Source organism: Alligator mississippiensis, chromosome 1 (assembly GCF_030867095.1).
Source record: "Alligator mississippiensis isolate rAllMis1 chromosome 1, rAllMis1, whole genome shotgun sequence".
Taxonomy (NCBI): Eukaryota; Metazoa; Chordata; order Crocodylia; family Alligatoridae; genus Alligator; species Alligator mississippiensis.
Window position 1 is genome coordinate 252,904,721 of NC_081824.1, and position 14,045 is coordinate 252,918,765.

A 14,045-nucleotide genomic window follows, 5' to 3' on the forward strand; every position below is an offset into this window, starting at 1 on the left:
GGTTAACCTGAAATGATTTGACAGTATAGCTGGGGTTTGCAAATACTGGTTTATGGAGCCAGAGTTTGTCTGCTGGCCTACAGCAGTTGTATCAAACTCTACTTTTGAATGAGTCTGCATTACTATGTTATGCCCTGAAACGGGTATGGTAATGCAGCACTTTTGTATCCAAAACTACTCCTGTCAAGTTTCCTGATGCAATCTGCTTTCTCTGCAAAATATAATAAAATAAACTGAAACAGAATTCTCATTCAGAAAAAACACAGTCCAGAAATCCCCACCTTACCTGTTTACTTTCAACTCACAAAATTCCTCTGCGATTTAGCTATGTGGCACCTGCCTTTCCTTTGCATTAAACCATTAAGGCTGAAGGGGGACACACCAGTGTGTGGGCAGATCAGTGTCTCCATACACACTGCTTAGGCTTTTGCAGCCTGGAGAGGTCACTCCAGCTTTGCTATCTTTCAAGTGAGGATTACGTTTAGTGAGCTGATGTCACACTGGACATAATTCTATTGTCTTGCATGAGAGAGAGATGCCTACTACCACCACCACCACCACGTGGAGGGAGAAATATCCCTAATCAATATATTTTATCTGCAAACACCTACCACATGACATTTATCCCTAATCACAATCTAGGATGCCTGGCTGTCTCGGATCAAGACACCCACAGGCCAGTGCTGAGGTACAGCGAGCCATGCGAGTCAGTCTGCACACCACCTCTCCAAACTACATCTGAAACCAAAGGGCAAATGCCACTAACTACTTTCCTGAGTAGCATTCAGCAGGAACAAACAGGCCAGTGCTGAAGGAAAACAGATCTAATGAAAATGACCAGCCTCAGGTAGACATAAGATCCTGCTAGTGATCTGTTCCTCTTACAGCCATTACCATCCAGCTACCAGCATAGCTGCATTATTATGTACCCTTCTTGGGGGGCAGGCAAAGCTGCTATTTTCACCAGTGAAGCTTAATCTTGTTTGAAACTAAAAGAACTGCTCATGATTGTAGCTGGGCCAACCCTGAGAGCAGACTAAAATAAGCAGGGCGGATAAAAATCAATATTTTTTTTAATCAAAACATGGTATTTTTTTATTCTAAATCAGATTTATTTTCTTTAAATCTTGTTTTATTTTTTTGTTAAAATGCTTTAAAAATAAACCTATATAAAGATATCACCGTGGAACAGGGATTATAACTTCAAATGATATTCTATTTGAGACAATATATTCACATAACCTTTTTAGAAAAGTTTTATGAATAGGTCACAACAGGCCATGGACTATATTAGAGGCCCAATTTTATGGGGTTCCCAGAGGCTCCTCTATAGATTAGTAAGGATTAAAGAAAACCACTTTACCCAATGGGACTCAGTGCTCAGCCTAGAAGATCCCATTAAGCATTTCTGTGATGTTTAGTTTCAGTTCTCAAACTGATATCTTTGACTTTTTTTTTTCCAATCTTTGATTCCTTTGCCTGAAGAGAGGTGCTTTAGTCCAAATGCTGGGGAAAATAAAATAAAATAAAATAAAATAAATCTATCTATCTATCTATCTATCTATCTATCTTTTTTTTGGGGGGGGGGGGGGGAAGGCAACTATGTAGTTGGTCTAATAAAAGATATCGCCTCTTCCTGTTTGGGAATATTTTAATGAAGGTTATATCAAAAAACAAGAATGCACTTTTTTTTTTTGTAGAAAACAATGATTAAATTGAGGCTTCCTGACCAGTTATTTAAATTGATTTGATTTAAAACAAATCCACTCTGAAAATAAACTACCAAAAAGCCTTCAGGCAATACTTAGCCATTATGCTGCCAGGTCTAAGTCACTTTGGTAGGCCTCAGTCCTGAACCTAGAGATCAACATCATAAATCCCACCAATGATTAACTAGATAATGGAGACTTTTAAAGATGCCCTTTCAGCACTCTGTGGCGAAAAGCTCATGCAGTCACCACTTGAACCATACCAGGCTTTTGGATAACAGAATCTCTAGTCTCCAAGATCTGTTAATTTGGCAACACATGCAACCACTGCCAAGCTTTAGATGTTTAAGGAAATTCAACAGCTGACATGCAAGCTGGGGCCTTTCACTAGTTACTGTATCTGCAGGACCTTCATATATTTCTATTGGGCTGCTGAAGGTTCTCCCTCCACCCTGCATTTTATATCGGTATCCTTCAAACTGTCACAAGACCATCATTTCTCTCCTGCTGAGGATGCCTGAATAAGTTATCAGGTCCAGTCAATGATGTTCTTTAAATTAGACAAAGTACTTTCAGCTGAGCCACTCGTTCTTCTCCCATCACCTCCCCCTGAAGCAATCAAGCTCTTACTGCCATGGAATGAAACAGACAGCAAAGGGATACATAAGAACACAATACTAGAAGGGGCATCTTGGCCCACCAAATGCAGGCCCCTGCATGCACAGGCAACTGTTGGAAGGAATTTCTAAGATGACCACTTCATAACCTCACTCACAATGACTGGGAACAAAATACCCAGGACACCCTATAAAATGCCACAGGTAAAAGCAGGGGCAACAAGAGCACTGCCAATGCAGTGAAATTTAACCCCCTCTCCTACACAGTATTACCCTGGCACATACTCTACCCTTAAACTTAGGAATATGGAGGTAAATCTCCAACCCTGATCTGAATGGGCTTTTGGCTGCATGTGCTACAGACAAGTCTAAAAAGGACTAAGATCAATTATACCATGCAGTAGGGTCAACACAACCTCCATAAAATAGCATTTCCCCTGCTATTTATTAACGATCCATGCTTCCCTTTTTGATTTTTGACTACTGTGGACAACAAACAGCTATTTAAAATAGATTAAGCATTACATAAGCAGAGTTATAAGCACCCAGTAAAAACAGTATTTGCTTTGTGTGGCCTGATGTAGGGACAGTTCTCTCCTGCAACTTATTAAATGCTCCAACACACCCATATAACACACACAATTATGGAATACAATCAACTAAATCAGAGCTAAAAAAATTGGGATTGTGACCTCCATTATACCTAGTTTCACACAGCTGAACAGTTTTATTCAGCAGCTTCTATTAGGGAGGGTGCCTTGTGCTGAAAAGCAGTTAGAACAGAGAACATTTTGAATGCATTCACTGCAGAAAATACCCAGTATGGATGGCTTTATTTTAATTTGGAATATGGTTCTAAGAACTTCTTTCAGCAGCCTTGTAAGACATGACAACCAATGAGCTCCTCCACACACACCAGCTTCAGTGAATCACAGTTTACATTTATGCATTTAATGCATCATGGTGTAACAATGTGCAGCCTTGTAAAGTTGTAGGAAAAAATCAGAGTTCCTAATGTGGTTTTAATATTCCAAAACTAGATCGATAGACAAGCACACATCATTATCAAGAATTCAATACAAGGTAAAAATTAACAAGACCATTCTAACAAGGTTATAGTACCAAAACTTTCCAAGCCAACACACACTGCCTAAAATCCTGGCTGTTCTCTTGGAAGACTATTAAGAAAATTATAGATCACAAAAAATTATTAGGGAAAACATTTAACACTACCTTCCATTAAAAATATATACTACAATTCCTATCAATTTTCCCTGTTGTGATTCTTCTTTCTTTGCTTTATTTCATTCTATTATTCATAGTTACATACATTTTAGTCCATCCTCATAAGTCACCACCCTCCTTTGGACTTCTATTCTTATAAAAAAAAAAGTTAGGAGTTATCTGAACAAAGCTACAGCTACAGGTACACACACACGTTTCTTAGAAATTCATAATCTTCTCTCATAACTCATTCAGGAATGGCTGCTACAGGTTGTGACAGCTCAAATTCCCAGCAATAGGAAGTAGCATACAGTTAGAAAGTTACTGAATGTACTTGAAGATGTTCTCCTACAAGGATCTACCTACCTGAAGAACACAGGACTAGAAAGGGCCTCCTTTGTTACTGCATTCAGCTCCATCCTCTTGCAGGCAGCTACATCATGTGATCCCCTTCATAAACTGACCAGGCTGCCTCAGAAAAATAGCTAGGTTTCTTGCTCCTACTCCTTGCACCAACACAGCTCTTCCCTTCCCTAGTGATCATGCTCAGATACCATGACAGAAAACAAATCACATTTTTTCCTCAACCTTCATTTTGCTATCCTAGACGTGCCATGCTCTTGCATTCCCTTCTCAAAGACAGGTTCTCCATTCCAGCAGGCTGAATGAACCCTCTTCTTGGCTTGCTTGGTTTCAATGGCTTTAATAATCAAGGACTCTCTAGGAAAATAGTCATGGAAATCTACAAACACTCTAGTCACCCCCCTTTTATCCTTAGTCATTCCCTTTGAGCCTTGTAGAATAATTACCAGTAACAGATATTAAAGAATATAAAGTTTAAGAGAACGGTGCCCTAGTAGCAAGATTTATTAGACTGTAACAGCTTCCCAGGACACTGGTGGAAACTCCATTTTCAGGGATATCAGATGAAGCCCTGGACAAATATATTGTTACTTCAGTAACTGGAGTTCTTAGAGATGTACTGCCCATGTACACTTTCTTCATTTGGGGTTATGTCTCACAGCCTGAGACTTTGGAGACTTTTGTCATAGTAGCACCCAAAGAGTGTACTCTAGTTTCACCACCCCTTCTGATCCCCCACTGTGGGGACAAAAGGCAGTATATGCATTTCTTGCTCCTGAGTTTCCTCTCAACTAGAGAGCCTGAATTGTACCCAACTCCAAGAAAGAGGAGAAGGAAGGGAGCAATTCAGATATTTATGTGGACAATACATCTCAAAGAACTCCAGCTACTTCCTTTTCTTCTTGACGCGATTGCCCACATACACATTCCCGACTAGTGCATAGCTTTCAAAGCACTGCCCACACATACCTGGCAATGGATCTCAGAGTTCCCTCTGTGAACAATGTCTGGAGAAACAACCTGCTAAATGTAGCAACAGCCCAAGAGATTTCTGCAATAGCATAATGCAGTGGTGCTCAACCTTTGACAGCTGCAGGCTGGGTGCTCCCAACCTGGCTGTACCACAGGCTACCACTCCCTTTGGCCAGGGGAGGAAGAGAGCTTACCTCTGGTAAGCAGTGGTGGGGAAGGGCACAGAACAAGCAGCACCGAGGAGGAGAGGAGACAGAGAGAGCAGGGAGATCAGCTGCTGCACCACCCACAGGGCAGGGAAAAGAAGGGGACATGCTAGGTACAGCTGCTTGCAACTGATCCTGTGTCACAGGTTAGAACCAGTCACTTTGGGGGCCAGATCCAGCCCACAGGCCATAAGTTGAGCACTACTTGTCATAATACTTGGTAACGTGATTAAAGCTCCAGGGGACTTCCTTGCACATATCACCCATTCAAATGCCAAGAAGAGAACCAATAGACATGGCCTGGGCTCTAATAAAGTAGGCCCCTATCACTGGTAGTGGGTCCACTTTGGATGTCTCGAGTAGTTCAACACAGCTAGAAACCAAGTTAGACTGCCCCTGGGTTGAAATTACTGCACCTTTCAATCATTCAGTCATAGATTAAAAAAAGAGCCAGGAAAACCTACAGGTGTGGTTTAGTTCCTTCAGTGTTAATGATCCTTCACAATAGAAAGATGTAGCTCTCCCCTCCACATCCCCATTACAGTCCATTTTAGGCTACTTTTTTCAAGCACATGCACAAGGTTTGTTTCTACAATTATTTTTAAAAAAAGGTCACAAATTAAAAAAAAAAAGGCTCTGAACTAAAGAGTTAAAAGAAACATACAGAAACAGTGCTCCTCCCAATTCTGACCTGCATTCAGCTCTACAGATATAATAAGCCCACCTGGGCCAGGGTGAGAGACTAACCCAGGCAAATGCTTTGCCTTTTTCTGGGAGGGGAGGGGGAGAGAGGGGAGAAGGAGGGGGAAATGCCATGATCAAGTTTAAAACTTAGCAAAAGAATCTGTAATGAAAGGGGCAGCGTACTATTGTGTATGGGATATTTTGGTCACTCCTTTTAATGCAATTGCTGGATTAAAAAGCAGTACATAGGCAAAACTGAGGCCAATAATCTTGAACACACACATTGGGGAATGGCAACTGAAAAGGAAGGTACAGTATTATACGAGATGTGAACGCTACTTTCAGAAGGACAGACTGCCTCCCTTCCCCCGCCTTAAAGAAAGCTGGAGGAAGGAGTTTCCCTAGAGTTTGCACTAGTAGTACTGGAATTCAAGAAAAGCCTTACACAAGCAGTTCAACCTTGGCGTCATGACAAGTGGTAGGGAGCCAGCCGGAATACCGGTGATTATTTTTGTAGCAGAGTAGGGTATAGGAAAATGATCTGGAGGTTCCCAAGAATGCTGTATAATACTTGGTAAAATGGCTGACAAAAGTATATTGTGGCAGCTATTTTTGCCAACAAGAACTTGTCGTATTAGAAGAGATATCAAGGATTTCCATAAAACCATGTTGTTTGGCAACAATTATGCTGCCATCTGTAATGCTTTAACTGAATGGATCCCATATTGACCTTCTATAAGTCTACCTATGACCAATGTCCAGATAAATGACCTTTAGTTACCTAGACAGTCCCAGATGCTAGATACTGAAGCCTTAGATGTACCCCTAATGTTCAAGCAAATGTTCTACTGGACCACCCTACCGGCGTTATGCTTGCGTCAGAAGAAGTTGTCTAATCCCCGAAGCATATTACCTAAAACCTGCAAACCAAAGGAAGAACGTGACCCTTTGAAAAGTTTCCTCAGAAATGATGGCCTTTTGATTACAGAGCTGAAAAGTATACATGCCACATGTACTCAGTCTTGCAACCAATGAATTGGCAAAAATGTCTCCCACAAGCCACATCTCCAATAGGCTCATTAGGCATTTTATCAGAAACTTATCTGCTTGACTTTTCCAGACAAATTCAGGTTTAAGGTTTAGCATAAAAACGAAATGTGAACTTTTCTGTAACACTATGTGATTTTTGACCTTGTCATGGAAGTCTCTCCTTCTGCCTATTATTGGCATTAACAGGATCTGACAATTCTTCAGCTGAAGATAAGCAAAACTGTTAATTACAACAGGTTTCCTTGCTAGTTATCCTGTCTGCAGATTCGTTTCTTCTCGTTTACTGAGGCTCTGAAGATGTAAACTGATGGCACTTGTGCTGCAAACTGCATTGCTAGTTGCTGCACAGAGAGAAGCAATGGTAGGAAGAATAAATATTAAAGATAATCAGGAGATACAGACCATGAAGGGTCTGGGAGTAAATAAGGACTTGTCTTGACATGGAAATGTGTCCCACAGTTATACTAGTAAAGCTTGTGAAACTAATACAAAATAATCAATGTTTACCCAACACACAACAGAAATATATTTCCAGGAACACACTGGAAATAGAGGTTGGATGTGTGTTGACTTGACTCCTGCCCCAGTGCAGTTTGTTTACACAGGAGATGGACAAGTTTCTCAACTTGTATCTAGTAAGAGTTCATGTAGAAAACTTCAAACCTGCCCAAACTACTGAGTGACAGTAAATTTTTACATTTACATTTGATACTTGTACAGAACCTTTACATACCATGTGGAAAGGGTTTAAAGCAGGGATATATTAAACAAACTGTGGGTACAGTTTTCTTTAAAAATGCCTTGCCATGCTGAAGCCCCAAAATGCAGCTGTTATCCTCAGGATTTCAGGGTAAATGACAGCAAAGGAAAAAAGGCCCTGCCAAGCAACCACTGCATGCTTGTGATGTATAGTTTAAACCAGAGGTGTCAAACATACTGTCTTGTAGGTTGGATCTGGCTTGGAGGTGGGTAATCCTGCCCACAGGGATTTTTGCAGGCTGGACCACCGACCTTCACAGGCCAGATCCCAGAGCAGCAGTGATGATAATCTTGGGGGCTGCTGGAGCTGCTGTTTCAGTGCAGCTCCAAAACCCCAGAAGTTACCACTACTTGTTTCCACCCCACCAAAAATCAGGTGTTTTAGTTGCTCCTGGTGACTAAAATGGATTACAGGGGAAAAGGGGGTGGAGCAGGGAGGCAGTAGCAATTTTAACTCCGTTTGACAACCACAAGGTTAAAGCTGCCACTCATCAGGTCATTTGGCCCATAGGGAATCCCATAGTTTGGATTTGACCTATGGGGCCAAATAAGTTTGGCACCTCTGCCTTAAACCAACTTTATTTTTTTTTATTTAAACACAACATGGTGATTATTAAAAAAAAAAAAAAAATCAAAGCAAGACCTAGTTTGACAACAATGTTGGGAAGTATCTGAAAATATTTTCATTACAGTATATAAAAAAGGAAAATCCTTAACCCTGATTTTGGGACCCAAAAACCGAAAATCACCCCAAAGACAAATTTTAACAAAATCTTGATAAAAAGAAGCCCTACTTGTGTCACATACAAAGCTAAGTAAAAAAAGGCCACCGTTATTGTAAGTAAGAATGTCTACATACCAAGCTAAAATTGGTATGGATACACATTAATAACTATATCAGCATATTAATGCTGGTAAATTTCCCTGTATTAGGCAAAAACCAAGGGACTCAGCCTCTTGCTGCTAAGAGAATGAAACGTAGGATGCTGTAATTGTTACTGTAAAACTCAAGTATGAAACTAAGATATTATCTGAAGGCTAGTTCTGACTGGCTTATCTGAGGTGATGCCTCAACTGCAAGTTAATCAACTTTCTACTGGAGGAGGACTTCTGTATGACTATCACCAAGTGAGATCCAGGCACCTTGAGGCAAATTTCGGAAGTGTTTACTACTGACACTTGGTGCTAATTTTGAGGATAACTGCACCCAGCAGCAACCACTGAGTACAATGAGACTTGCTAGAGTTAGTTTGAAATCTGGCCCCTTGACTTCAAACAGATAAAGGCCTGAAAATGTCAGTAACTCAATGACATGGAAATAATTGTATGCCAACTGTCCAAATAGCATCTTGCAGAGACCCAGCAAGACCCTACTGTATCAAGTAGGAGCAATCACCTTGCTTTCAAGCATCTAATATTCTTCTTGGCCCTCAACTGTTTCATATTGGTCGTGCTTCTCAACAGAAGTCTCAAGCAAAAGTACTCAATAATGGCATTTGCTATGAGATGCTCTCAGCTCCGTACATTAAGCAATTAAGAAAGCAATTACAGCATTTTGAGTCACTTGCCATATTGAGCATACTGGAAAATGAAGTTTCCACTAGAACTGGAATTGCTAGTGATCCAGCCATTCTTACTTCATACTGTTACATGGAAAATCCATGCTAACCCCAAGGCTTGTGGTTTTTACTGGATCGCTCCCTTCTACAGTAAAAGCTCTGTTATCTGGCATCCCCCAGGAATGGGGGATGCTGGATAACAAAATATGCTGGTTAATTGAGTGGCCCAGGCCGCCGCTTCTCCCACCGTGTCTGGGGCATCCTGCCACCCCTCCTGCAGGCCCTGCAGGAAAGGGAGGCGAGCCCCACAGCCTGTTATGCCCCTGGGCCATGGGGGCTTGGCAGCACAGGCTGCTTTGCCCCGGGCCACGGGGGCTCGGAGAAAACGGAAGTGCCACGGTGGGCACTTCGGTTTCACTTTATCTTACAAGCCGGCATCCTGGTTAATTGAGCATGCCAGCTTGTAAGATGCCGGTTAACAGAACTTTTACTGTACTTAGATTTCTGTTATAAAAGATGCCTGTTACTTTTTCTAAGAAGTTTTCATGTCTCCACTGCCCACAGCAGGCTTCTGAAAATCTGCAGGAAGAAAGGCTGCAGACTTTAAGAGCAAGTTTTGCTTGTCATATGAAATTCTATTTAGATTTGCCTAAACTCTAAACTTGAAAGTACCATTTCCTTTCTATTACTTGCAATACTCAAAAAAACCTCTGTGTGTCAAAGTGGCAACAGGCTAAGCCCGAACACCACAATAGCACCAGGAGCATAAGCTATATTGGAAACACTTGGGAACTGCTAGGGAAGCCTGAGTAGAAAGGAAGAGGAAGTAAGCTGGAGTAGGCTTCACCTTTGACCACCCCTACAACATATCGTATCTTTCCCTCCAAGGACAGAGGCGCTCTAATTCCTGGAGGAGTAACCTCTGCATACCCAATACATTCAGTCACCCCAGGGCACAAACCCTACAACTCCTGGAAAAGAGTGAGGAAAGACCCATGTCTGGGCATCCCACAAGTGCACCTATGGCTTACATGCCCCTGTATTCTTGGTACAATTCACCTCCAGCAGGCTTTGCTTTGCAAATTTGCTGCCCAGCAGGGGGACAGTTTCTGAGCTTCCATGAAGTCCATTTACTATCGTTTCTTTTGACTTAATCAACTTGTTTCAAGCTTTTTTTTTCATATTCCAGGAGGACAGTTTTATTATTACAACCCCAAATGGCTTAGGGAAAGCAGGTTTCCTGCATGCTAACTTACCTTCTCTCCACTAGAGTAGAAGAAATAACGCAATCGGACAATGTTACAGTGATCCAACTTTCTCATGATCTGGAGCTCTCGGTTCTGAAAGACAAAAAGTAGCAGGAGATTAGGAAACTTTTCCACAGGCTTTCCAGTGGTGGAATGTTACATGCATCCTAAAGCAGCAATTCCTGAGCTATGAATTATAGGGCCTCCCACCAGCAGAGCCATAAAATATTTGGCTTTCCACAGGCAAGTGTTTCTTCAGATGAGCAGGGAAGCCAAGAAGTGATGATGGCCACAGAAAGTTATTTCCTCAGGATCATTGCCTAAGGGCCAGAAAATATTGAGGTATACTACTTATTAGATAAAAGCTCATAAAAGACATGGATTCAGAGATGCATTGGACTGGGAAAGGAGAAGAGGAAAAAAAGTTGGGAGTCTAAATCAGTAGCCCCTTTGCCGTAAAAACTGTACATGGATTATGTTTGAGTGACAGAATCATGATACATTGACAAAGCTGTGACTGTCCAAGAAAGATCTTTTCTTGAACCAGCTGCATGGTCAGACAAGCTTTTGAATGCAGGTGACCCAAAGATGAATACACTGCATTCGAAACCTTAAGTCTATCCCAATCATGCACTTGGTTCAGTAAAAATATCACTCACAAAATTCCTTGCTTCTCTCATGTGGATTAGTTTTGCAAATGTTGCTCCTCATTTCACTTCCTTCAATTGCTTAAACCAATATATTAATCTGTACTCTGAATACCTTTCTCCCTTGAACCAGAAAAGGGGAAACAGTTTAAGCTAGTGATGCTCAAGGCTTTGGCCCTGTGGACCAGATGAATGACATAGGACCAGTATATGTGCTACATCAGGCCCGCACTGCCCTATATGCAAAGCTACAGACTCATGGAGGGTCCCATGGACTGAATGACAGTGCTGGGAAATGGATCTGGCCCACAAGCCAGGGGTTGAGCACCTGAGGTCTAAGGGGCATAAAGCCAGCAACTTGGGCAATCAGGAAACTGCCCTATTTGCAGGATAATTAATCCTTTTCTACCCCAGCTCAGCCACTGTTAGTGCCCTAAAACTGACAGAGACCTGGTAATTTTAAGGCTGCCCTTACAGGCAAGGTACTTTGAAAAACAATATCATCAGTCTTAATGAAGTGTGAACAACCGGGCACAGGTTAAGAGCTGGCTCTGAGTAACCAAGCCAGGAACATTTAAAAAAAAAGGGCAAGAAGCTGCTAGCAGGCTGTTTCCACATGAATGCTTCAATCAGCTTAGCTGTACCACTTAAATCACTAGGATTTGGCAAATGGCTACAGCTATCTGCACTATTTAAATTTCTACCCCTCTTATCCACAAGTAGTTTTGGTGATTTATAGCATATTATTAAACATGGAGGCTAACAATAATCAATTTGGCTCTCAACCACCCAGGGTGCTGCTGAAAGGAGAGGCCACAAAATGCCATCATCAAACTATTTTCAGCTAGTTTAAGTCATAAATAGGATGAGACAACGACTTTTGTCTGAACAAAGCCAAAGCTTTAAATTCTTTGTACTGTAGAATGGCAGTGGTTTCATAATCAAAATGGCAATGGAGTTTTGGAAGGAATTTTTAAAATGTAAATATGGCAACAAAAACAACCTGACTTGAATTTTTCAGGTTGGTTTGGTGCCAGCTGGAGAGATTCACATAACTCACCAAATATGGTAATTTAAAAAAAAAAAAGTATCAGGGTGTCACATTCCTTTAGATTGTTTTGGACAAAAAAATTCAGAGTTTGGCGGATCAGGGTCTTTTGCATCACTGTTTGCTGTAGACAAGTTAAATAAGACAATATCACTCGAACAACTACCCTCTCTGTCTAGCTACTACTGCACAAGTAAACTGAATTGGTAACTTGCACCGATTACCTGTTAGCATTTAATTTTCATTATAATAATTGGCATTTAAGGGGTTAAAGTATGCTGGTAGAGATATGCAGGCAGCTGGTGAATCTGGAAAAGGGTATGCAATAAGAAAGTTTGGGAACCTCTGACCTAGGAAATCTGAAGTTAAAATTTCACCTTGGCAAACAGCTTTAAATTTGATGTTGGCACAACTGGAAAAACTCATTTCACTTTGCAATGTAAATTATTTTATATCCCATCTGCAATCAATCTGAAGTGCATAATATAAAATATATTTATTTAGCCCCACAGACATGTATTAGGTCATGCCAAATGCCTACAGTCCCTCCCTCGAAGAGTTTAAAAGGCTGGCAAGAATGGGGGAGAAGGGTAGGGAAGTAGACTAGGGCAGTGATTCCCCAACCTTTTTGGATTCAAGGCACCTCCTTAAAACAGAGGCTGGGCAATAGGGGTGAAGGATTATACAGGTAGGGACAAGCCAGAGCCTAGCTTATCTGCTTAGTTTATCTCCTCATACCACACTTATCTCATACCTCTGGCACCCTTCAAAAGATCTAGTGGCACCCCATCATCCTGGTTGAGAATCACTGGACTAGAGCCTCATTGTGCTTACCCTCATCATGGGGTGTTTACAAAACAAAATTGGATGAAGGGCTGAAGTAGAGATAAAGGTATAGCACACCAGCAAATGACCATGGCTTTGTTAACTGCATTGTCACTGGTGCCCCTCCATCTCCTCTCTACATCCCTCTGCTTCTCTCTGCCTAAACTAATTAATCTGCGGAAGGAGACTGCAGAGAGTGTAGCTGCTGCTTTGAAAGCAAAAGATGTTCAAGCTTTTTATGGAAGACTCATCTCTCTGATGTTACACCTGATACTAGCTCTGTATACGCATCTAATTTTGAACACCCTCCTCACCCTAAGAAAGCCAGAATTCAACTGATGTACCTCAAAGTGGCATGCAGTGTTTTATCCTGCAAGAAAATTATTTTTGTAGCAAACAGAAAAGTAGGCAAACAAGAAAAATAGGATTGAAAGCTGTGGAGAAGGGAGGGTTAAAGCATTCAGAAAATTTCAATTTGTCAGTTATTTTCCTAATTACTTTGCCTTGTCATATGACCCAAATTGCTTGGTATAGAAACTGTGAACTTGTCCTGCTAACACTCTAATCTCTGACTAACTTCAGAAAAATTCAGGAGGGGAAGAATTTAGTCATGAGATGATTTCACACACTACGGTGCACATGGTGAATGCCTAACATAGGAAGCTTAATAAACTAGAGGATCTTTGGTTTCTGAAGGCGGGGGCAGGGAAGGAACAAGGTGGAAAGCAGGTGTGGAGCAGGTGTCTGAATGAGAGCTGACTTCCTCAATATCTTTCTAGGGCACCGCATATCTAACATGAGTAAGTGAAAAGTGCCTTGTGTAGAATAGGTAAAGGAGTTCAAATCTTCACCGCTTATTCATGTCTCAAATAACCTCTATTAAAACTGACAAAAAGGAACCAATACATTACTTGCTATGTGGTGTTTGAGAGGCAAATTCATTCATTCCTCCTTCCAGCGGACTGCACTTATCAACCATTTCTCTTTCCGCATCAAACATTAATCATCTGGAATCAATTGTTAGCCGTTACAGACCTAGGTCATATTTGAACCAGACCTAAGTGCGCATGGCTCCATGTCCCATCATTAACTACGAAGACATCTCTGATGACTGGAGTGTCTAATACTTTGTGAT

General features: G+C 41.3%; 1 protein-coding gene across 3 annotated transcripts in view; it reads right to left on the reverse strand.

The window, feature by feature from the left end:
• GSK3B (glycogen synthase kinase 3 beta) overlaps positions 1-14,045 on the reverse strand; it is a 252,063-nt gene that overhangs the window by 104,205 nt on the left and 133,813 nt on the right. For all 3 annotated transcript variants that reach the window (XM_019476256.2, XM_014603981.3, XM_014603982.3), the window contains exon 3: positions 10,400-10,483. In XM_019476256.2, coding sequence (XP_019331801.2) covers positions 10,400-10,483 — 84 coding nt within the window. The remainder of the gene's footprint in view (positions 1-10,399; positions 10,484-14,045) is intronic.